At 34.5% G+C, this 26,217-nt stretch overlaps 4 protein-coding genes across 4 annotated transcripts; 2 read left to right on the plus strand and 2 right to left on the minus strand.

Annotated features, from left to right (window-relative positions):
• The first annotated feature begins 419 nt into the window (after window positions 1-419).
• LOC110720496 (nucleoside diphosphate kinase 1-like) lies at window positions 420-2,794 on the plus strand. Its single transcript, XM_021899533.1, has 4 exons — window positions 420-599; window positions 856-904; window positions 1,491-1,722; window positions 2,444-2,794. The coding sequence occupies exons 1-4, from the start codon at window positions 549-551 to the stop codon at window positions 2,556-2,558; spliced, it is 447 nt and encodes a 148-aa protein (XP_021755225.1). The 5' UTR covers window positions 420-548; the 3' UTR covers window positions 2,559-2,794.
• A 1,980-nt stretch (window positions 2,795-4,774) lies between these two features.
• Window positions 4,775-9,884, minus strand: LOC110720495 (ELMO domain-containing protein C-like). Its single transcript, XM_021899532.1, has 9 exons — window positions 9,313-9,884; window positions 8,438-8,547; window positions 7,986-8,054; window positions 7,688-7,803; window positions 7,554-7,608; window positions 6,299-6,419; window positions 5,678-5,725; window positions 5,488-5,582; window positions 4,775-5,187 (listed from the first exon to the last, which is right to left on the minus strand). Exons 1-9 carry the CDS (start codon window positions 9,392-9,394, stop codon window positions 5,086-5,088), a joined length of 798 nt encoding a protein of 265 aa, XP_021755224.1. The 5' UTR covers window positions 9,395-9,884; the 3' UTR covers window positions 4,775-5,085.
• A 2,326-nt stretch (window positions 9,885-12,210) lies between these two features.
• LOC110720497 (ribosome production factor 2 homolog) lies at window positions 12,211-16,721 on the minus strand. The gene is made up of 7 exons (XM_021899534.1): window positions 16,489-16,721; window positions 16,204-16,280; window positions 15,913-16,116; window positions 13,416-13,661; window positions 13,083-13,325; window positions 12,869-12,934; window positions 12,211-12,741 (listed from the first exon to the last, which is right to left on the minus strand). The coding sequence occupies exons 2-7, from the start codon at window positions 16,270-16,272 to the stop codon at window positions 12,613-12,615; spliced, it is 957 nt and encodes a 318-aa protein (XP_021755226.1). The 5' UTR covers window positions 16,273-16,280; window positions 16,489-16,721; the 3' UTR covers window positions 12,211-12,612.
• A 2,569-nt stretch (window positions 16,722-19,290) lies between these two features.
• Window positions 19,291-24,270, plus strand: LOC110720499. Its single transcript, XM_021899535.1, has 5 exons — window positions 19,291-19,875; window positions 20,780-21,190; window positions 21,710-21,802; window positions 22,261-22,400; window positions 23,641-24,270. The coding sequence occupies exons 1-5, from the start codon at window positions 19,438-19,440 to the stop codon at window positions 24,077-24,079; spliced, it is 1,521 nt and encodes a 506-aa protein (XP_021755227.1). The 5' UTR covers window positions 19,291-19,437; the 3' UTR covers window positions 24,080-24,270.
• Window positions 24,271-26,217: the final 1,947 nt, after the last annotated feature.

Below are 26,217 nucleotides of genomic sequence, written 5' to 3' on the forward strand. Positions count from 1 at the left end.
ATTGTAATAAATAATTAAATAATAAAATACCAAATATTCACCAAATAATTTAACTAAATACAAATCAGATTTTTCACATAGGAAAATCCGAAATTATTAGCTAATTAATTAGGATTTTCGGACATATTAAAATAATAATAAAATATAGCTTTTGCCTTAATTAAAATATCCGAAATATATAAACAACTAAATTGAACCGAATAGATCTTAAATGAATCATTTATCAGAGGAAAAAAAAATTAAAAATTAAACTGAATTGATTAAACTAAACTGAATTGAGATTAAGCTAAACAAACCTTTAGTGAGTAGTCAATAAGCTAATTGTTTTGTCAAATAAGCTAGTTTTGCCTCAATAAGCTATACTCTCGTATTGCAAACACAGCCCAAAAGAAAATCGCACAAGAATATTCCAATTGTAAACTAGGGTTAGGGTTCAGTATTCTTCCCACTCCCATATATATACTCTTCCTTCCGTCATTTTCTACTCTCCACTATTATACATCTTTAATCTCTACATCTTTCAAAGAATCTTTAAAGCAAATTCAAATATGGAGCAAACTTTCATCATGATCAAGCCTGATGGTGTCCAAAGAGGACTGGTTAGTTTCAGTTTTCACCTTTTTAATTTAATTTTTCATTTTTCTTCAAAAATTTTGATTTTTTTGCTGCTTAATTGGGTTTTTAAACATAATTAATCATTGACTGAATGGAAAATTCAACTGGGTTGATTGAATTTTGAACTGGGTTTTTTAGATAATAAGCTTTTCTTGTTTAATTTGGTTGTAAAATACAGAGTTGGAAGATTTAAGTGTCAGATTGAGAATTGTGATTCTGAAATTGTTTTTAAATGTGTAGGTTGGTGAGATCATCAGCAGATTTGAGAAGAAGGGTTTCTCTTTGAAAGGTATGATCTGAATTTTACAAATTTGGAGCTTTAAACAATTATCTCCTCTGTTTTTAGTATTATGTAATTAGTTGCGAGGTTAATTTAAGGATTACCATTAATATGATGCTTAAACTAATGATATTATCTCAAAAGTGTGTTTATTTGATGCCAATAATTGATCTGAATTATACAAATTTGGAGCTTTAAACAATTATTTCCTCTGTTTTCGGTATTATGTAATTAGCTGCGAGGTTAATTTAAGGATTATCATTAATATGATGCTTAAACTAACGATATTAGCTCAAAAGTGTGTTTATTTGATGCCAATAATTGTCTCCAAGAATGAAATTATGCTTTTTACTTGCTACCCCATGTCTGATTTCTGATTTCAATAGTAATAATGTTTTGACGAACTCAAACCCCGAACCAATTGGGTGAAGTAGCAGCTATCTCAGAATCATTGTATTAGTTGTTAGTCGAACTAAGGTCTATGAATTGGATTTGAATGCTCTAGTTTTAGTTGATGTGTCTACTATTGCACAGTTGAAATTTTAAGTTTTGGTTGATGTGACTGCCTATTGAATGATGTTTGATTTATGTGTAGCTTTGAAATTTGTGAATGTGGACCGCCCTTTTGCCGAGAAGCACTACGCAGACTTGTCTGCCAAGCCCTTCTTCAACGGTTTGGTTGAGTACATTGTTTCTGGACCTGTGGTTGCTATGGTCTGGGAGGGTAAGGGTGTTGTTGCCACCGGAAGGAAGCTCATTGGAGCCACCAACCCACTTGCTTCCGAGCCAGGAACCATCCGTGGCGATTTTGCCATCGACATTGGCAGGTACTTAAAGCTACTTAATCATTCAATGTTTATTCCCTATTTAATAGGTATACGTATCACTTCTTTGATGATTGATACTCTCTGCTTAAGAAATACCTGCATTTGATGATTTCCTCTATTTAACCAAACAAACGACCCAAATTATATTTGTACTCACAATATTAGAAAGTAGTTTATAAATGATCTGTGTATGTTTAATGAAATGTTGTGTGTTTTGAATTTTGATCTTCCCTTTTTTTTTTGGTCATCTGTAGCGCTAACTGCTAATAACTCGATGAAGTATAATTTTGTACTTTTACATGAATAGGCAGTTAGGCACAGTAAGAGTTGTACACAAAAGTAGATTTGTGTTAATGATCACTTCTTAATTTTGACCGACATAGAAGTCTTGATGCATGAACGGCAATTATATTGTGTAAAAACTAAAATTCCCTTTATTGAGGTGTAATCATTGAGCAAAACAGTTTAAAGAACTCTTTTGTCTGATTGAGTCAGTTTTACCAAAAAGAATCTTGATTGTCCTGTATCTCCTTGAGGTTTGATTCTACATTCATTTTTTTAGTTAGAGCTTTGTATCAATGTAGCTCAACGGTATCCACTCGTGTTTTCTCCTCATTTTTCCGAGGAAGGTGGCTAATTTTTTTTTGTCCCTTTCTAGTCCTGTGATTTGCTTTATTGTTCCCATGCTATGTGTTAATCTATAAATCTATGATTTTTGCAGAAATGTCATCCATGGCAGTGATGCTGTTGAGAGCGCAACAAAGGAGATTGCTCTTTGGTTCCCCGAGGGAGTTGTTCACTGGCAAAGCAGCCTCCACTCATGGATCTATGAATAGATCTATACCTGCTTAAAATGTTTTACTTGCCATCTGGAACTTAACTATCTAAGAGTTGCTATTATCTTGAGAAAACATATTTGGCAAATTAGACCTAATTTTGGTGTTGGTTGATCTTATTAGACTGTTTTTTGATTGTGGTGTTATGTTTAGTGTGTTACTATGTGTTCTGCAGGAGCATTTGATGACATACTATATTATTAAATGAAAAATTCATCGTATTTTTGCTCTATAAATGGCTGGTTCAAGCTGTTTGCGACCTGACATCTTAATGTTTCTTCATCCAGAGCTGTAAAAACCCGGATTAAAAGTGTCAGCATAATTTCAATGAATTGAAAAAGTAAACCGTTGTTCATTCTATCACCACTCTTTCAAATTATCGACTTAGAAGAACGTCTACAGTATTTTTCTAAGGCCTGACTGCTGTTATATTCGACTTTAAGATGAACAACTGTTATGGGACGCACAATAGGAATTTGTATGGGCAAAATAATACTTGCAAAAGTACAAAGTCAAAAAAAAAAAGAAAAGAAAGAAAGAGTTGCAGTGATTTTTAGTATTACAAAGTCTACAAACTGGAGTAGTTGAGTTTTCAGAAGCATAAATTCAATTTAGTATTGCAGCAGGTGGTACGGATTAGTACAAATTTCTAAATCAGGTTTTATTCTTATTGTACCAAGTTACCAACATAAGCTAAGAGAGTAACATCAGCATTAACTCATTTAGGGGCTTGAGTTCTGAGGTTCTTGTAGGCTGAGCACAGTTTTACAGTGTTTCCTTGTCGTTATTCATCACAAAGGGGTTCCTATAAATTGTGCCAATTCGATCCCTCGCATCACCGCATCAAGCATCATTACCTGAGTTCATGGGATATGCTAACTAGTAGTATGATCAGTTCATGCGGTTCCCATGTGGCCATGTTTCACCACCGAGTCGAGCCCTCAAAGACTATCATTCCTGTAGTGTATCCAATATGTGCTATATATTTGTATAACGCTACATTAGAACTTGTTATTCAATGGTTAGAAATTGAAATTTTGATTTTGCACCGCCCGACCAAGCCTGGAAGAAATATAGTTAGTCCTTGAGCTTAAGTGTGCAATCACTTTGCTTCCAACATTATTCATTTTCGAAATGCAGCAGAGCATATACGGATATATTATACAGAAATGGTGCTTGTCGCCTTACAAGCAGGGTTGATATATGACACTTTCTGGGAATGTGCCGACATCAGGTTTATCTCAAGTTCTTAAAGTAATCCTGCAAACAAGTATCCGATCAGCTAGATTTTCCAGCAATGATTTGGGTATATTCACAGAAACATTGAAAGGCGAAAAAAAATTTACGATTTGTGAAAATTTTGACGATTAAAGGAAGTTCTGGCACAATATTATGATTTATGAAATCAGATGCAAGAAAATCAAGTAACAGAGTACATGTATGCTAGAATCAATGTTGAATATTGATAGTGGTAGGTTGATTTAGTTTCTGTTTTTGCCAAGGTTCTGTTACCAAGTATAGTAGGTATCTGATGGTAACTAATCTGTATCATCGCAGTCTCATTGCATACCAAAACACAGAAATCACCCCTCACACACGCCAATCTCTGCATGCCCTTCCTATATTACCTCTTCCCAGTAACGTTTCTGAGAAGCTTGTCTGTGTTTCAAAGCCAGAGGCCCTAAACTTGGCTCAAGCTAGACGTGAGCCCTAACATGAAGAACACACACGCACTCAATCCCCCATCCTACAGACCCACAGTTCTTGCAATTGGCATTGCACAATAACCAACAATAAATAAAAAACCTCGTAAATTCATAATATAGTTAGCCCTATTATTAATATTCTAGCTAAAATGATTAACATTCACACCAACATGCAAGGACAATATAGAATTTTATGCTTCTGAATGAGCAAAGAATTCTGATTAAAAATCAAGGTGCTCCTATCGTCCTATCATGGTTAGAAAGTTGAGCTTGACAGTTCGATCTACCTTTCACACCTTCCCATCAAAGCATGATAGAAAAGATAAACTCGGTCCCTGAGCTAGTGTCTCCAAATCACTCCTTCCATCACCATTACCACTCGCCAATCTGACCAGAGAATGAAGATCTGCTAGCTGCTTCTGCTTCCTCTTCCAGGAGATTGAACATTAACATTCTTGCCTCTAGAAAATTCTAAGAAAAACGCACTAAAGCGACGACGTAAACATCCAATTAAGAATACCCAAGCCCTAAAAATGGCATATTTTCATTGACAAGATAAAAACTGGCCACACCTATAGCAATTCAGTTAGGTACTAGAACTGCTGATTTATGACCGTGTGTGCTTACAAAAGCCACTCCTAAAATCAAATTGACAATGAATCCGGGTTTCAAGATGGCACACCAAATCTTCTAGGACCAGCACCATCCAGTTAGGTATCAAAGACAGAATTTCCCGTGGAAGGAATGGACTAATTCAATAAGAGAATAAAGGTTTCCAACATCTTGCATCTAACTTTCATCTTAGTTCTCTTGAAAGCTACCTATTTAGAGAGAAGACTATATGATGGCAGGTCTTCAAGCCGAATAATGTCCTCAAGCATCATTTCTTTCTCAAGCTGACGGCGTGTAGCCTTCATCACCGCCTACAAAGACCAAATATAAAATAAAATGATAAGCAAACGTCAGACTTCAAGCGAACTAGAACCAACTTAAACAAAGTTCAGTCATTGCAGTAAAAGATAGACCAAAACCAAGCATTCCAAGACAGAGAAGTACAAAAAGACTTGCAAGTTGGCTGGGTCCAAAGACAGAGAAGTACAAAAATAGCAAAATAGAGCTTTACGCCAAGGCAATTGAAAAATTAAATGAGTTTAGAGATGACACATACAAATGCAAAAGACCCGTTTTCAACTACTGCAAGATTTTTGCTGAAGAGAACTTACATTAAAGTCCATGTACGAAGCATGCATCTCAAGCCAAAGATGGTCAAGCAGCTTGAAGGTGATGCAATAGAGCAGATCAAATGCTGAATCATTTTCTGGAAAAGGAAAAGGCAATGTCATCTAAGTAACATTGATCACACAAGTCAATATCCCAAAAAAATTGGGTGATATGTAAGGGTGATGAAATTACCGGATAGGCATTTTAGAAAAATTGCTCCCACCAGTGTTCGTGGCTTGACTGGACAAATGAAGCATGATTTGTCAGCACAATTAGAAAGTTTGAGTGAGAACATTACTTTGATTAATTATCACAGAGAAACTGTGAATTCTACATTTAATTAGGAACTATAGTGCAGATGCAGTGTTTAAACAGATGAATTGAAAATTTTCAGACACCAACTTACCGAAGGAGAAAGGCCAATGTTCTCTACATCAAACATAATTGTTTATATACCAAAAGCATTGACACGTATCTAGGATAAATTTTAAGTTTAATTATACAACTCTACTAAGAGAAAACGAGTTTGTGGAACCACCAAATCCTATGGTACATGAAATTTATATGTCCAATACCATGTCACATCGCTCTACAAAAACAATTCGAAGAAGAAACCTTTTTAAATATCAATACAAAGCAATCACATGACTCAATCTGGACAAAACATTTCATATTGTAAGGCCAAGAACTATAAACGTCGAAAGAAAACTACAAAGTTATTTCTCTTCAAGTAGCAAAATAATGAACACAAAAATCAGAACCTATAAATCCAGACAGCTAATAACACAATTCAAATTAATAGAGAAAATGCACCTGCTTCAAGATCTAACATCTGGATCAGCATGAAGGTAATATTCACACCTGCTACAGCAAATGGGTATTCCCACATAGCCCGATCTCCCTCCTGCTTACGCAGAAGGTCCTGAAAGGATTTCTAGATAACACAAGCAGATAGTGCATGTCAGCATACCTATTAAAAACAGTAAAAAGCAGAAAGGGGAGTGAATTTAAGCTGTGAGATAGCTAAAACTGGCTTGTGTATAGAGTATAGACATGCAATGATGTTCCATGTTTGTAATCATAAATAAATCTCTCCATATGACTAATTTGACATTATGTTCACAAGTATTAAGAAATAACTAACATACATCAAACAACATTGAAAAGAGCTGATGGAAAAAAAAAGGTGCATTGAACTTCAAAAGAACCAGACTAAACACCATGAAAATATATTCATCATAATTTAAAAATGACAAGCATGTAATAAAATGATCTACCCTTTTATTAATTTGCATTATACAAGTGTGCATCAATTCTTCATAGCCTAGAATACTTTCAAAATCAAACAACTCTTAATTTGATTTTGTTCATGGACCAGAGCCTAGAGCTAGAGCTAGAGTGCAAGTGTTCCTGTGGCATACCCCAACTACTGCACACCATAATATCACATAGTTAATCACAGCTTAATAACTAAAATAACTCATGTGCATTAGTGCCCTTTGTGACAAACTGCACTTAACAGCCTGATATTTCCAAGCATGCAATTACTAGTTCCCACTCTCATAAAGTCAACATGCACTTTCATTCACACCTTTTTATTTGGTTTGAAGAACCCCCTCAATATCGCTTTTTAATAGGATCTTGTACCATTTGCGCCATATCTATTAAATGCCATAAAATAACCTCCCCCTAACTAAAAAACTGGGGAAATACAGAATGAAGTGTCAAAATACCATAATAAGAAGTCAGAGATAGTTTAAATGATGAATCAAGATACCATGGCCAAAAAGTCAAAGAGCATTTGATACTGGAGCATTCAGAACTGTCCAAGATATATACAAACAAATCTAATCATTAAATGCCTCCATCATTTAAAACACCATGACAAGGAAACTAAGGAGAGGCAAACTTCTCCATATCTAACTCATTAAATCCAGACCGAAAGTCTTAACAAAATAAACAAATTTACAACGATATACACATAAATGTTAGTAATGTCTTTTATAAAAGCTGATTTGAGTCAGTAATCTGATGTTTAAAGTGGAAAGAAAAGGAAATGATAACATACCGGAAAATTTTTAGCAAAAAACAACAAGTTCTCCAATGATATAAAGCCGCCACCCCTGTTGAACATTGAAAATTAAGTCAAGTACTATGATTTAACAAAACAGAGTTAGACTGAACAAAAGAATGCTGAGATACCTAAAATCTGTGGATGGATCTTTCCCCTGCCATCCCATCTCCTTCCATTGTTCAGATATCAAATCATTAAGTTCTTCACCAGGAAAGGAAGCATTCCACAACGCCCTCAAAGCTTCCTTCGCAAATCACCACCAAGAAACTAGAGTCAGTAGCAGCATTACTCTCCAAGTCTCTAGTTACAAATTAATGTTAGCTAAACAGGTTTGAGAAGACGAAAAATATAGTAACCCATCACAGTCGACACATTACTTATATTAGTTCTCTACGAAAACCCTACGATGGGAATGGCAGGAGGTACCTGATGTTCTGGGTTTGAACTGTCATAGGGAACATCAATACGACTCTGCAACCGTTGCAAGCACTCTTCCTGAAAACACATGAGCCAAAAACAAAGAAACTCAGATATCCTATGAGAACAACTCATATGAGCATGTTCTACAAATGAGAGAAAGAATGCAGATGACACACATAAAAAGCTAATTTTCTAATTCAATGAAACAAGATGTAAATCTAAAACACTTATGACATAAAACTAATTTGTCTTGATACGACATTTATTATCTGGTACATCACTGCTCACACGAGCAAATGGGTACCGGAAACATGACTAGTGAAAAAGCTTCACAACAAATTCGTATTGATATCAGCTGAGAAAGGTATCATGTTAAGAGCAACAGATCAATGGTATAAGTGACACTAAAAAAAGGAGAAATATTAATTGGTTAGCTGCTTTAATCTCAAAATAATAACCTGTGTTGGAGTCAAATCAAACGATGGCCGAGCATCACTATCTCTTCTTTGAGCACAAACACACGAAAGACCTTTACCTATCCAAGCTGTTGATCCCGCAACAACTTCAGCTGCAAACAATAACCATCGCTGATGTAAGAAAATGCCAAAAAACACTAAATTCTAAAAACTACCCAAACAAACACAATCAATTTGACACAAATTGATAACAAAACCCCTTAAATTAATAAACATCAAAATCAACTAACTCATTCTCTCAAACTAATCCAGCACCAACTTTATTTAATCGTTCCGAGCAACAACGAAACCAAACATAATCCACTCAACAGCAGAATATCTACCAAACAAATCAACAAAAAAATATATAAAACTAAACATTTCCTTCTATAAAATAAGGAAATCACCATTTCTATATAAGACTATGGGTGGATGCAGTTGATCCATATTTTTTCCACTCAAATTTGATGACAAATGATCAGAAAAAATCATTACAACAGCAACAATTCTTCCACAATTATTACACAAAATTTATTTCAACAAATCGTTAGAGCAGTTAGCCTACCACATACAAATTCATATTCATATAAATAATAATTTGTTGAAGACTCAGTAAATGACGAACGTGACGCCAAACATAATAATGAAGACTCCAGTCATTCTCTCAACATTCAATTTCCAGCTAACTCGCAGCTTTTACCATCAAATTGACTCAATACTATAAACTAACATCATCAACTATTCAATTACATCATCGAATTAATTAATTATTACTGGTATTTTAAAATTAACATTCAATTAATTATGAATTAATCATACTTGCATCATTCCACTTGTTATCTACATAAAAGAGGAGAGAGAAAATGGAGAGAGAGTACCGGAATTCGTATGGTAAGAGCCACGGTCCAAACTCTGAGAAATTCGGCGAACAGCGACAAACGAACCACCGCGGTCGTCCATTTTCCGGCGAAAACCTTATTTTCCGGCGTAAGCGAGCTCAAATTTTCAGTTCATTCCGGCAAATTTCCGCCGGAAAACTTATTATCAATACAAAAATGGAGGAAAAAAATGCGAAACTCTTGCGAGTTTAGACGAATGCAAAAAAAAGCGAAAATAACAAAGTATAATGCGAAGAAAACTGCAAGAATCGACGCTGTAAAGTGTCGCAATAAGAAAAATGACACTCTCCAAGAAATCGAACCGCCAAAAAACGCCGATCTCGAACTGAAACTCAACGCAGAAATCAAGAAATGATTTCTTTAACGAGGAAAAAAAGAGAAAATATTAGCTTCTGAGAGAGAAATTAGGGTTTCGAGATCTGCAATATAATCGCCATTGTTGGAGCTTGAAAGTTTCTCTCTCTTATTTCAGTGCTTTCTCTCTCTTCAAACTCGCACTCTTTCTCTCTCTATATATGCGCGGAGGCGTTAATTGTTTGTTAGGAAGGTGTAGTAAAGCGCAGTGTTTTACGACTTTTATTTTATTTTAAAATTTTAATTATTGGTTAGTTATAGTAAACATATGTAATTAAATTAAGGGGAGTGGTAAACGCAACCTGACTTTACTTAGCGCAGCCTCTATTCCACTTAATTATTAGATGTAGGGAAAAAATAACCATTTTATATTTTTTTCCTCTTAAGTAATCTCTAATAACAAGAGTGCATTAATTTAACTTAAAATACATTGAATTTGCAATGGGTAATGATTTTTACATTAGCCTCTTCGAATTTGATAAGAATCATACGAAACTATTATGTGTAGAATCAATAAAACCACTTTTCATCCTTCAAAAAAAATAAAAATAAAATAAAACCACTTTTTTATATTTCGTTCAAATTGTATGAAATGATTGAGCCTATTTCGTGTGTCACCCAACTTCATCTGATTCGTGTTCATATTCATTAGATCTCGGAATATTGTTCGCTAATTGATTATGTAAGTAACTCGAATAAACAAAGGTATAAATTTCTGGAAATTAGGTGTGGAAGAAGGTGGAAAGGATAGTAGGCAAAAATGTCGTGAAGATGATTTTAGCTTAGAAGGGTATTTATGGTATTTAGGAGGGGTGTATAGTAGTAACTAGAGGTTGCTTTTAGCAATCATGTAAATTAATTATGTATATATTGGATTTCCATCCCAATTTTATGATAAAGTTTCTTAATTAATTGGTTTTTTAATGTTATATTGTAATGATTTTTTTGACTTGTAAAAAAGGTACTAAAAGGTATGATAATTATTAATAGTGCTTTGGTAAGGACATAATAATGGGGGTATTATAGTCCATGTATGTGTTACAAATTACAAGAGGTGGTGTGATATAAAAGCAAAGTTGATTGCTAGGCTTTGGGGAATGGAAATTGGAAAGTATGTTGGTTTAAAAATCAGGTGGTATAAACTACTTTCTCCGTTTTTGAATTAATTTATTTTGATTTATAGCCATACATCTCAATTACCGCATAAGTTAACCTTTTATAAAGCTTTTCGTTACTTGTATCAATAAATAAAATATGCAATTATTCAAAATTTAACTTGAGACATAAAGTAATCAAGTGCTTTATATTTTGAGAAGTGCAAGTATTGAAATTACATTATTAAAATATAATACTGGTAGCTCTTGCAAAATCTTGTAAATAAAAAAGTAATGTATGTTTATTTAATTATGTTTCAAAAAATTCAATGCCTTTTATTTTAAATCATGGAATATTAGTCTTTAGAAGCATAATACCTTTATTTTATATTATGGAGTATCAATGTCACTTTAAAATACAAATGCAATATATAAATTCAAGTATATAATTAGTTTAAAATAATGAATGCAAAACACTAAACAAATTATGGGTAGGGTAGACATGGTCTAACTTTTAAGTAGCCTTTATAAATGCATAGGACACTAATTCAAACATGACACAGTCACATGGTTGACCATGGTCTTTTTCAATGGTGGTCAAGTGTGGTCTAAGACTTTTTCGTAAGAACAAACCTTGAGAATTTAATTTCATTTTGATTTGATGCTAACTTAATTAATATTAATAGAGATAATTGTCCGATAGGGAGGTACTAATTGTAGTCATAATATATATTATGATGAGACTGCAATGAATCAATCGTCATCAAAGTAGTTGTCCCTTTTTCGTAGGATATTTATGTTAAAGATTAATTTTATGTTATTAATACACGGAAAATATATCCTGTTCATTAGTACGAAGTACAAATGAGAAATGAGAGTATTTTCATGACTTATAATAGAGGGTGTAAAATAATATAACTTACTTAAATGATCAGTATTTTTCAATCAAACAGTATTGTCGAGGTATATGCAAACTCAATACAATAAAATGCAAATAGCCATTACATTATTGAGTAAAAGACTATCTTTACACATTAGTCTAAAGCTCAATAGGGACCAATGAAGTTAACCTTTCTATTATCATAGACATAAAGATGTTCCCCTCATAAGCTCATATGATGAGAAAGATGTACTCTATATCAAACATAATTAAGACTAATTGTATAGATTGTAATTTTTAACTTTGAGGTTTGGAAACCCTAATTCCCACTTCTAAAGTGCTTAGAACACTAATCCAGGGCGAGTTGACTCATGTAAGGTTCTAGCCAGATAGGATAGTTGTGCTTACCTTAATATGAAAAATAGCAAAATCATGGTATTACAAAAATAAATAATAATAAGAAAACTGAAAAGGCAAACACGGAACATTGCGGCATGCCCCATGATAGATTTAGGTGCATAGGCACCACCATGAGTGTACTAATGATAGTGAGAGGATCTAATGATCTATAGTTAGGTTTGGGATTGCAATAGATTGTAACAATACAAAAGAACATAACTACTTTAAACTAGAGAAGCTAGGGTTTCTATCACATGGGTTGTTGATAACATACACCATGTTGGATATGATGCTAAAACCCCACCCCATTTACCCCACCGAAAGTGTTTTGCTTCTTCTTGTTTGCGCATGATCATATATCTATTCTCATAATATATAGTTGCTCAAAAAAGTCTCTTTCTTTTGGTCCACACGCATCCATCATCATAAACCTCATACAAGAATGCTCTGTAATTTCAAAGTTTTCATGTCTAAAAGTAAACATCTTTTGATTAGAGTTGGGATAATTGTGATTACAAGTCAAAATTGTGATTGCCAAGCGTGACAGGCATCTCAGGTAGAAACTTCTTCTCCCTTCTGCTTTTTTGAAGCTTGTGTGTCCGCATCCCCCTTGTTCTTCTTGGCTTCTCGGCGTTCCCTCTTTACTCCCTTGGCTTTGTAAGGAATTGCCATGTCTCCCAACTAAATATCAAAGATTAGATTTTAGATTGTTGGAAATCACGGATTGTTTCATGAAATTGCAAATGTTTGGCATGTAACACTATAACAGGGATGTTTTATAATTAAAATGGAAATGAGTTAAGCTAACCTTCTGATCTGGAATGTAAATCTTTCCTGTCTTGCCCAGTAAAGGATCTCCTTTGACATTTTTCAACTGCATTATAAGAATTAATAAACGCAAAGGTTAATGAATTAAAGGCATTAAAAAGAAAAGGGAAAAAAAAATGATTTTAGTGTTTTCTCTTTTCATTTAGCGATTAGGCCTTATCAGAGGAATGATGCGGAAATATAGTGAAGCCAACCTTCTTCTTTGTGCGGTCTGGGGCAGTCTTCATAGCTTCTTTCCTCAAACCTTCATTAGGAAGACGATGTCGCCTAACTACCAAATCCATGGAAGGGCCAACTTCAACCAATTCCATTCTTGGAACAACAGTTCCAGATTTCTTTAGTCTCAAAGCACAGTGACTGAGGTATACCCTATTTGAAGAAATAGCAGTGCATACGTAAATTCGGTCAACTCCAGCAAGATTCAAATTTTCGATTACCTGCAAAAGTTGTATTCAACAAACATATTATGCCACCATAGTAAACACAATTAATTATAACAAATATATTCAAGGTCTTGGAGAAAATACCTCCCCTCTCAACAATTCTAAGAGAACTTCCTTCAAATGCTTCAGCTCGTCAACACTCTCAAATCCTTCACCAATGAAAGCTATTAAAGGTTTGGACCCCATCTTCGGGGAAATCTTTTTATCATATGAGAAAGATTGGAGTGATCTATAATTCTCAACCCCAACTTCTACAAGGTCATAGACGTGATTATCATAGAATCGCCCCATAACAAGATTGTCAGGCCGCTTTTTAGAGTGAGAACCAAACTGCAAAACAGCAATTAAACAAACAAATGAATTAGCTGGTCGATGAGACAATAAACATCTAGAAGCTGATAATAGGCTAATAGCATGCCTTCAGACGGCTTCAGTAGTAACTTGCAAAACAATACAAAAGTATTATTCAATATAGAGTGTATATCAGTAACAAATTTTCTACTTTTGTCTTGCAAAACCACATTAACAAGCAATACCAAATTTAAGGTCCTCTGTAAGCCTGATTCAGCTCCAATTCATAAAAATGTGAGGTAACAATATAGCTAAATTTATAACTACCTTTTCCATGAAAGATAGGAGCCACACCCAACATAAAGCTTCACTACTAACACAATAAATAAACAAGGAACACAGACATCCACTTCTCAATTCTCCATCAGTTATATGGAGATTGGAGAGAGAGGGGCAAAGTCCGGAAACTAAAGGACATAAAATTACAGGGAAACTTAGAACTGACTATACAGAGAACAGAGAGCATTGAGACCATAGAATATTTCAATTAGCAAGAATTCTTTCAACCTTTACCAGTACATGAGATTATGGTGACTGTCCACAATTTAGACTAGTTACATTTCTTTTTCTAAGACCTAATATAGATGCAACGCAGCACTGACAAGTTTCGTCATAACATGTAGTCATCATTTAAAAAACCAAGTTTATAGCACACACTTCCATCCCAAAAATAATGTCAATATATCAGTTTTCCAGAAGAAAGTTGTTTATCTTTTTAAACTCCACTCACAAAAAACCAAACTAGACTCACTTAAGCAAACCAAAAAGACTTCTTTTTGAACTTCACATACATCAAATTACTTTTAAAAATGTTGTTAAAGTATTTCAAAATACTTTGTCCTCCATTTTTATCAGGGCACACAAATTCTTAAGATTTAGAGATTTTTCAATGGCAAGAATTCTTTCAATAATTGCCATATAAGGCATTAGGACGATGCTCTACAATTTTGACATAATACACTTCTTTTTTGAACGACCAAATACAGAAGAAATGACATTCACTTTTGAAACAAAAGGATATAAACTTTTAGCCATGCACTTGCGAAATTAAGCTCATGTTTCGATAAGCATGGAAATAAGTTTATATCTCACACTTCCGTTCCAAAAAGTAATGTCACTACTTCTATCCCAGTTCGTTTAAAAGGAAATGCCACTAGTATCAACATACTCGTTAGTTGTTACCGATAAAAGTATACTTGAATGTAGTTTCGAACTTCAAATACATAACACAAAATTGTTTACAAGTTGAATTATAATTTTGTACAAGTTGAAGCCCCAGTTGAATTATACTTTGTGTGTCTTAAAGTACGAAAAGTTAATAATATCATGGAACTGGGGCTTCTGGGGTACAAAAATTGTTGCAACAATGGATTTTGGGGTACAAAATTTGCAATAACACTGGATTTGGGGTGCAAAAATTGTTGCACCACTTGATGCTGGGGGACAAATTTTGCAGCAAATATCAATCCAAGTGACTATGCAAACACCCCCCAAGATTCATGACCACTAGGATAGTGATTATAAAGCCTTCTTGCAGTTCAATGTGGTTAATTATCCAAGCCCACCGATTTAGCAAGGTCCATATTCTTTATGGAATTTTATCTTGCTAACAGTTTTAGAGCCACCCTGGAAGTTCAGAAGTTTTAATTTCATTACATGCAGAAGCAGAGCAGTGTAAGGAATGGATATGACCCAAGGACTATGTGATTGTATGTTATTATATTCCTTCATATATATTGTTGAGTGCTAGGCTTTGATCAGTTTGATTTACTTTAATGGGTGTTTTATGCTCAATTAGCTGGTTAGTCAACCCAACACTTGACAGAGAGGTAGAAAGCCTACAAATTTCGAAGAAAAGAGACTGTCATAAGAGCAAGTAGATGTTGTACTACGCCAAAGTACGCCAACGAACTTACACAGGCAACACAGCTATAGTAAACGGCACACCTCTTACAGCATGTTTGACAATAAATTTCTAACTGAAGTGCATCAATACTAGCAAGCATGTGTTAACATCATTATTTTCAAATACCAATCTAACAGTCTAACCACATATAATGAGCACTAACAAAAACTAATACAACACAACCCCATGAATAGGTGCACATCAATATACACAACCATTTTCCACGACTCCAAGAGACCAAAATTTAATAGGTACTTATAAAACTTATATAAACATGGGACAGTATCAGAAATTTATCAGAAAACGAATAAACGTTGTACTCACCACGAAGAGGGCGCAATCAGTCTTTTGAGAGAAGAACTCCAAATTAGTCTCACCCCCAGCTTCAAAGGGCCTAATTTTGTCATTCTTTCTAGTATACTTGACTGAATTCTCCTTCTTAAGATGATAAAGCTCAGTTAAAACTGAATTAAGCACATTACTTGTTTTTGTACCATGAACAAACAATGTCTTCTTCTCATTTTCAACCTACCCAAATCAACAAATTCCAGAAATTACCCACCAAAATACTACACAAAAAATGGGGAAATTATAGCAAATCTCAACATAACTTACAAGTTTAGGGGCTCGTTTCTCAAGGATTCGTCTACCTCTGTGAGTTTTAGCTGTTTTAATCTCCAACATTTCTACAACTGTATCAATCAATACCCATGAATCAACGAAAATAAAATCAAATAAAATGGAATTCTTACATTAATTAGATGCTTAAATAGGTTTAAGTCGAGATTGAATTTGCGTTTCCATGAATTTATGGAGCAAAAATGGGGGTAAATTAATGAAAATAAGTGAAATAAAAAGTGCAAAAATAAAGGGGAGGAGAGAGAAAATGAAGGTACGAACAGTGGGTTTACAGAGGTAAGCACGGTGAATGACGGTCGTCGAGGCGGAAGCGGAAAGGGTGTTTGGTCGTCGGCTGCGAGCAGGTTTAACTGAAAGAGAAAGAGAGAGGCGGAGGCTATTGTTTTGTTAACAAAGGGTACAAGGAGGGTTTTTGCTTCTACCACTTGACCTATAATTTTCCTTTTTTTTTTTTTTGAAATAGAGGCTTTGTTCACTCCATGAACATAATTTTAGTGTTGGTCCAAAAAAAAATACTCATAGTTAAAATAAAAAATAAAAAACTCTATCAGTAATAAGCTAGATTATCAATAAAAAAAATATAATATAAGCACAGTGTAAAGTAAATTGAGCCTTAATCAAGAAATGTCAGTAAAGTCCTTCATCTTTATTACTTGCTTTTATCTATTTATTAAAACAATTCCGACAGGTATCCATAAGATTATAAGCGGTTTTTTTTTTTTTTTTTTTGTGGCAATAGTTACTTATTTAAGGATTACTCAGTCGATCAAGGGTTACTTATTTTGGGGTTACTCAGTCGGACAAGAATTACTTATTTTGGGGCTACTCAATCGATTAGTACGTTTTCGCCAGGTTACTTAGGGCATGTTCTGATTTACTAAACTAAAATGAATTGTTTATGTGGGGAGGAAAATAGGAATTAAATTGAACTAAACTGATTGGAGCTGAACTGAAATGAATTGTTTATGTGAGGAGGAAAATAGGAATCGAACTGAACCTGATTGGAGCTGAACTAAACTGAAGTGAAATGAATTGCTTATGTGAGGAGGAAAATAGGAATTAAATTGAACTAAACTGATTGGAGCTGAACTGAACTGAACTGGAATGAATTGCTTATGTGAGGAGAAAAATCGGAATTGAATTGAACTGAACTGATTGGAGTTGAACAGAATTGGAATGAATTGTTTATGCAAGGAGGAAAATAGGAATTGAACTGAACTGAACTGATTGGAGCTGAACTGAACTGGAATGAATTTTTTTTGTAAGGAGAAAAATAGGAATTTAACTGAACTGAACTGATTGGAGCTGAACTGAACTGGAATGAATTTTTTTTGTAAGGAGAAAAATAGGAATTTAATTGAACTGAACTGATTGGAGCTGAACTGAACTGAACTGGAATGAATTTTTTTTGTAAGGAGGAAAATAGGAATTGAATTGAACTAAACTGATTGGAGCTGAATTGAACTGAACTGATTGGAGCTGAACTGGAATGAATTGTTTATGTAAGGAGGAAAATAAGAATTGAATTGAACTGAACTGATTGGAGCTGAGCTGAAATGAATTGTTTATGTAAGGAGGAAAATAGGAATTGAATTGAACTGAAATAAAATGAATTGTTTATGTGAGGAGGAAACTAAGAACTAAAATGAAGTAAACTGATTGGAGCAGAACTGAACTGAATTGTTTATGTAAGGAGAAAATTAGGAACTGAAATGAACTGAAGTAAAATGAATTGTTTATGTGAGGAGGAAAATATGAACTGAACTAAACTGAACTGATTGGAGCTTAACTGAAATGAATTGTTTATGTGAGGAGGAAATTAGGAACTGGACTAAAATTAAGCTGAAGAAAACAGGTCCTAAGTCGGTTAGTGCGTTGATTTGTGTGTGTTTTTAATTATATATAAATCACAAATATTAGTCAAAATAGGTCAAATGATTTTTTATTTTTTATTTTTTTTTCTGGTGTTTAGAAGGGTTAGGGATAACAATAGATCTGGATCCGACCCGGATTCGTGGATCCAGATCCGTTTTTCACGGATTTGGGTCTTCAAATTTTGGACCCGACGGATCCGGGTTCTGCTGACAAAAACGGATCTAGATCTGGGTCTGGGCCCTAGACCCGGATCCAGATCCGTGGACCCGTTTTTTTATTTTTCCTATTTAAAAAAACTAAAAATTTTGAATTAAAAATGTTGATAATGTTAGTAATGATAAAGACTAACCCTTTCAAGAGATGAATTTTGGATGCTCATATTATATACATCATCGTTGTTTTTTCACTAGCTCATATGTAACATCGTATTTTTTTTTGTTGTTTATAATTTTAATTTAAAATATGAGTGTATAAGTTGGTTCAGATCCGACCCGTTGTCATCCCTAACTGGGTGATGAGAATTAATCCGAACAAGCAATAAGATGGTCCAGATGCGACCCGTTGCCATCCTTAAGAAGGGTGATGAGAATTAATCCGAACAAGTAATAAAAAAGAGTATTATTTTGCTTAATGCTAGATTGCTAGAAATATAATGAAGAAACTATTGGTAAAAAAAATCTAAAGGTGATCAACATCAGCTCGGCCCGAAAACAGAGCGGGTTTGGGCAAGCTTAAAAATGTATATTTTGTTAAAAGCCCAAACCCGAAGTAGCGGGCTTTGGCACGAGATATCATGTTAAGGCCCGGGCCGACCCGATTTTTTTGTTCACCTCTAAAAAACTCTCTTAATATGGTCTTTATTTTATTGAGGCTATTCTTGCGTGTTTTCTAGGCTACATAATTATTTTTATTCCTTTTTTGTGTGTAACATATATTGATTTATGTGTGTAAATGACAATATGACATGAATTACTTTTAGCTAAGACAATACTCGTAATAATATAATCTCATCTCCATAAGGTCACATGTTTGAAGCTTGTGAAATATTATTTTCTTATTAATAGTGACATGGAATAATTGTTACAATGCTACTTAAATGGTACCGTGAATACGTGACGCAATGTTAGTACAGATCTTCGTGGCACGTAAACGATTTCTAGATTGCTAAATGCTAGCCCGGATCCAATAACTTGCCCAAGAGGCTAGACCAATGACACCAATCCACCATTAGCCTTTAGCCCATAGCCAAAAGTACAAGACCCAATTTCCCTCTTTTAAAGATAAGGTCGATTAATTACAATAACTGTTCTCCGCCGGCGATATTCCACCGTCGATATGCAAACTCCGACGAGAATTCTCGACGCATCCAACACTTTCGCCGGAATTTCTCTCCGCCGCCGTCAATTCCCTCTCTTCCACCATCACTCTCTCCACTTCCACCACCAATCAATTCCAAATTCCGCTTTCTTCGTTCACCGGAATCATCATCATCATCATCGTCATCATCCTAGGGTTTCCTGCAGTTTCAGCGACTATAACCCTAACCCTAGGAGAGAGAATTATCGAGGAGAGAGAGTGAAGGTCGATGCGAAGGCGAAGGACAATGTTTGGAGCGTCGACAATAAGGTGGCGGAAGAGAAGGAGAGAGAGAAGGGGAAGAGAAGGAAGAGAAGAGGGAAGAGTGGTAAGAGAGTGAAGAAGGTTGCTAAAGGCTCTAATGTTATGGTTTCTGGTGCTATGTTAATGGAGCTTGAAACTGTTTTGCAAACTCAGGTAACTAATAATTTCATTTTAATTTTTGTCTAATTTTAAGTATATTGTGAATTTTTGATGTCAAATTATTTGAATTTTTGTTATTGTATGAAATTTCGGTTGGTTGAATTATGAACTTCGTACTATGAAGTAGTGTTGTTAGTTTTGGGGAAGTGTTATATGATCAAATTGTAGCTGTAGTTTAAGACAATGGGAGTGTTATATTATGATCAAAATGTAGTTATAAGGTAATAAAATGCCTGTGCCGTGATCCTCCGTGCTCCCAGGATCATCATAATCTGCCGGCTAGTGCTTCACACTCGTCGTTTTGTGAGGTTTGTGTACCCTCGGTTATATAATACGCACCCCTCCTCACACGTGCACGTGTATTAGATGTCTTGGTATGAACTAGGAACCACCGAACCAGGGAGCATATTATGATTTACTCTCGTGATGACATAGAACGTTCGTTATTAGATATGGCCATATGGGGTGTCTTTTAAAGATGTTTGGGTATTTTTGATGAAAATGGGGTGAATTTGACTATTGTTGTATACACCTGTCTTATCTTAGAGTTTGCATTGACTCTATGTGTAGTAACATCCAAATTGTTTGTGGTTTTGGGTTTTTTGTTGATGTAATATGATACTCGTTAGTCATAAGTGGCATACACTGGAAAGATTAGGATTTTGTGCAGAAGTAGATTATTTTCAGGCCAAATTATTTGGTCTTATTGCCTATTAGGCTTAAAAGATGTGCAAAGAAATTTAGTATGAAAATTATGAACTTGGAGTGTCTTGTTTGTTTGTTTGGTGGTGTTGTGCTATCATGGCTTGCAAACTTTGGCATTTATGTTGATCTGTTGGGGTCCTTGAAGACTTTTATTTATCGATTTTATGTGTGCTGATGAGGGTTATTTTTTCAGGAGCCTGTTATTCGACCAGCATGGAACACATTTGTGAGTAGTTTAAGTGGGATTTGGAAGGGAGTTGGAGCAATCTTTTCACCAATCACGGCTGAAATGGAGCCGGTTGACTTGGGAGGTAAGAGTGAGTATTTGTATGACTGCTATACTCTTTCTCGTGTCCAAGCTGTGCAAGCTGGAGAGAATACATTTCAAGTCCAACGGAAAACCAATTGGGTTACTCTAAATCCTTATGGTGAGAAAGCACAAGCAAATGGAGGCAGTGACAATGGCAATGGTGGCGTGAAAGAAAAAAGTCACAAGGGCAAGGCAGATCATATTTTGCCAAAATTTGAGTCTTTTGATTTTACGAAGAGTGATGTGATGGAAGAGGATATCGTGGGGTTGGAACCTGGTCTTGTTTTCTTTGAGGTAGATCTCATTACATTATATAACCCCCCCCCCCAATTATTAGTATTAACTTTTTTTTTAAAAAAAAAAAAAACAAAGTATGTTATACTGCAGTAGATGGAGTGTGTGTGTGTGTGATAACTTATGGAATGTTATACTACAGTGCTTTATGTGAAGTTGTTGATATTGGCTGCTATAATTTTGATACTGGAAGAAGCTTATCCGCATTACATATAGAAAATGCTTAATTTTCAACGTTCAAACCCTGCTTGACCATTACTAATTTTACGAGCAATATCAAACTGGAAATATGATTATGAAGAGCTCAATGCACATGGAATTTTTAATTTGTTCATTGTCCACAATAATGGATATCTTTAGGTACAAATTATATTATTCAGTAGGCTTTGAATGGCAAGCTTGATTTACTGGCCTTTAGCTTGGAGCCTTGGAGTGTATTAGCTTTCAGTAGTATTATGTGGTTGTGTGCTTGTTCTTTACAACTGGCTGATAAGTTCTATGATTTTTTTTCCTCTGCAGGATGGATCTTATTCTAGAGGACCAGTCGACATTCCAGTTGGTGACATTGATGAGTCTGAGTATTATCTTTCACCAACATACAAGTTTGAGCAAGTAGGTTCTGATTCTATGAAATACTTGTGTGAAACATGATGTCAAGTAGACCTTGTTGCTTTGTTGTAAAAGTTAGCTGTAGGGAGTGGCCAATAAAATAACCCCATGAATTCAGAACCCCAATTCATATAGCACTCATGGATATTTTTCATTCTCTCTTGGGATCAGTTTACATTTTTATTTACATTTGATTCTTGGAGTAAATAATCTTCATGTCAAATTATATGCCCCTATGGTATTATGTTGTGAGGAAATGCATTGTTTGATAAAGTTTATGGGCATCTATTATGATTGGTGATTTGGTACTAACAATAATACTTTTATTTGAATACTCAAGTTCATCAGTCAACCTTTAAACTCTAGATGCTCCAAGATTTATAGTGTTCTTTTTAAACAATGCTTCCCTGAATAATATATGAGTGATTGTCTAACGGGTTTAAATTTGTTTTCTTTCTTAGTGTTTAGTTAAGGGATGCCACAAGAGACTGCGTATTGTGCATACTATTGAATTTAGTAATGGTGGCGCAGACATCCAGATACTAAGGGTTGCTGTATATGAAGAGCAATGGGTTGGTCCTGCTAACTTTGAGGAGCAAAGGTACATGTACCTCTTTTATTCTTGAGTAGGCGAAGAAACTTAGACATCACTGTCATGTTTGTTTTATCTCTTTTTTCATGATGAGTTTTAGTGTTTTACATTTAGCTGGAATTTTGTGATTATCAGTGGGTTATATTTCTGCTCTTAATTTTGTTCATCTTTTTTGTTTGTGGGTGGGTTATGACGTGAAGCAATTTTGGACTGACCCTATGACCTCCTTAAATCTGTTTTACATCTTTAAGTAGTCTACTAACCCATAAATATGGTCTTGAAACTTCTAAATGCTGTTTATCTTTGCCTCCCTTCTTTGCATTATAACAGTTAGCATGGTATACTGTGAGTGGATTAGCAAGTGTTTCTGTACAGGTTTGATTTGTTGATCAACAAGTTCATACATAATATGTTTGGGGTCTTTTATTCTAATTGATGCATGTACTAAAAATTTGTGTTTGTCACTTTGATGTTGGTGAAGAAATTTTTTGCATAGCAAAACACTCGAGGCTTTTTGAATGTGATTTTTCTAGGAAGGATGTCGATAAATCTAAAGCACCTTAGCAATTCTATTTCCTCTTTGCTCCCATTTGTGTAGGCTGTTCTGACATCTATCATACTTCTACATAGTATGACTTGTGATAGAAATCTTATCCTTATTTAGAAAAAAAGTTCAAATTGCATAGTTATAGCTATGTTTAACATCATACTCACATTGTATAGATACTGTAAAAAGATTTCATGTATTGATTTATTGGTTTTAAATGCTCTAAAACTTCAAAATCAGGAATGGCTCTGTTTTTGGTGGATATAACGAGAAAAGATATTCAGTAAAACTCTATTGAAAAACTTCATTTAGGAAATCAGTTTATGTCACAATAACTCACTGTTAGCGGGATTATAGATTTGTATGTTTTGTCATTTTATCCCACCTAAAGACATGATTGGGTTTATTGCATATTTTGGACACTTGGTCTGCTATATGTGACGAGATTGCTCTAGAATGCCATCTTAAAGTTGTTAGAACTTGTGCTTGCTATGTAGGATTGTTGATCTTCTGTATGTAACTCAGTGAAACACTGATAATATGGGCAGCAGACGGGCAGTCAGGGACTCAGGGTTGCCCCTATACATCTTTGTATGAAGTATAAATAATGTAGGCTTATTCTACAGATTACAGTCATACTACTCATTGAACTTCTTATCTTGAAGTCTAACAAGTCCGTTGACCGGAATCTATTTGAAACAGTGAGGTTGAGCTTGATATGAAGCCATTTTCTCAGAGAAAGAGAACGCGGCCATCAGAGCTTGCAGGATCATGGAAGGTGTTTGAGATGAGTGCTACACCCATCTTTGCTGACGAGACAACAGCAGAGATAAGCAACAATCCTCCTTTTGTTCATCTTTGCATGGAGACCATGAAAAAGAGAAACTTGCCAGAGATTCCTGCTTACTTTGGGGAAGAAGAGATGATAGACATGCAGGATGTGGCTGTTCTTTGGCTCCCAGGTGGTGTGACTGCTTATGTTGATGTCGACAATGATGGAATCCTTTGCATTGGAGTTGGGTGGTACTCTGATGAAGGGATCAACCTTGTAATGGAAAGAGATTATGAAACAGATGGGAAACTCAGAGAGGTCCGGTATAATTCTGAGGTTAAGAGGAGGTGGTCAGAACCTCCTGTGTAAATCTTCTGCTACGAGGTTTGTTACACTGTTTTACTCCTAGTGTAAATTTACCTTTATTATTTTTTTTTTCTTTTTTCTTACAGTAAATTATTTCCATCTTTCTCATAATATTGGATGGATGGATTGACTGTAACTCTGTATATGTTCCAATCCAATAAGCAAAATTAGATAGCTGTTTTGTGAAAGAGAAGTAATCTGGTATTGAAGGTAATGAAACTTGTAGACTTGGTGAGTTGGGAGGCTTAAGGGTTAAAGTTGATGATACTGCCCAAAGCCCGAAAATTGGCCTTGGGCTTATTTTTACAAGTAAATGAATTTCTGAAGTAGCTCGATCATACTTCCACAATAGCTAGTCTCACTCACACTGTCACAAACTCACAATAGTCATTAGTCATGTTAACCTTTGAACTTATGCGAGAAGGCTATCCACTACCATACTTCGTCTTACATGGTTTCCGGCTTGGATTGGATTTGCCCTGAAAAAAACTTTGTCAATCAACAATCAGCCCAATACACATTAGTTCTTGTCAAAAAAACACATTAGAGAGACTGAAATATATAGCGGAATTCGACTCAATAATTTCAAATGGTTATTTATTTATTTATATCCTTTACTCCATATTTCTAGATGGTGGATTAACAGGTTGTAAGTGTGGTAAAAAAGGTAAATTAGAAGAACAACTCAAATTTTTGTATGAAAGCTTTGAAATTGAAAATGATGCATGCTTTTTTGCACTATTCTTGACATACTCTTCCCATTTTCTCAAAGGTGAAAATAAAGTAATTAATATTGTGATCCAATAGAAAAAAATGAACTCAACCAAGTACAGTGTCAATTACTAATATTCAGGCACTCGGCTACAAGTTGTTGCCTACTATGACTATACAATTTTAGAATTTTAATTCTACATTTTTATTTTCCAATCTAAGCATTAAATTGCATTTGCGCCTTCAATCAATTACACTGGTCTATCAAATTAACCCAATCTCACCCGGTCAACAAAAAAAAAAAAAAAAAAAAAAAACCAATCTCACCTTTTTTTATTATTAATTTTTTATTTTATTTATAAATATAGAATAATGATGAGGCATTTGATAAAATCTTTGGTGTCTGAGTCATGGGGTTAAAAGGGTGACTACCTTGTAATCTATCTCTACAAGTCTACCACTAAAGTCTTTCAATGTTTCCTCTTTTTATATCCAAATAGAAACTTCACTAAAAAAAAGAACCTTGTTTTACAACAACAGTTTCTTCCTATAAAATCAGAATAAACTTCAACATCCAAATTATCCTGCCTCCATTTTTGAGCATTCCAAACAGTATAACAAATCCATAGTTTGGTGATTGAAAATTAAGTCTCAACCAATGAATACCTTGATCAAGGTTTAAATGAAGCATAATATTAGAAAATCACAATAATAATAATAGAATTTATTTTTACTTCAATAATTAAGAGAATATTTAGACATAAAATAGAGGGTTGACACATAGTGGGACCTAGGAGAAATATTGAGCAATCTATAACATCATTAGATTTGTGAAGACTTTTTAGGTTTAATTGGAAATGTTATAATTGCTGCATGGAATTCAGTGGAGTTTGTTCTGTTCCACTTATTATTTTCTTTCTTTTCTTCTTCTTCTTGTCAGTTTTTCATTTTTATTCACTGTTCTTCTTTTGGTTGATTAATTGCTTAATTGTCACTTTTGATTTTAACTTCACACGAGTGAAGGATAAATCAGTTGTAAATCTTTTTTCCTAGGTTTCAACCTTCTCTTTTCCCCACCTCTTTATCAATCTTTATTGATTTATACATTATACTCTCTGTTTTTATTATTTTACTTAACTTGCTACATAGTCTTGTAACACACCTTTTAAAGTAGATAAGATACGAATATATCAAAGTAATTTAAACACCTGTAAGAGAACAAAATATAAGGATACGAGGTGCGTGTATAAATAATTTAATAATTACTTTCTCAAAGTGCGTGTTATTGAGATGCTTTTAAGTAAGAAATGAATTTCAATTTATAAGAGAACTCGAATTCATAAAACCAACTAAATATTGTTACCCACAAGCTAACTATTACCTCAATACCCCTAATCACTGGGTAGCAAGATTATGAGAATCATTCTACA

The sequence above is a fragment of the Chenopodium quinoa genome, unplaced genomic scaffold (genome assembly GCF_001683475.1).
Source record: "Chenopodium quinoa cultivar QQ74 unplaced genomic scaffold, ASM168347v1, whole genome shotgun sequence".
NCBI classification, from domain to species: Eukaryota; Viridiplantae; Streptophyta; class Magnoliopsida; order Caryophyllales; family Amaranthaceae; genus Chenopodium; species Chenopodium quinoa.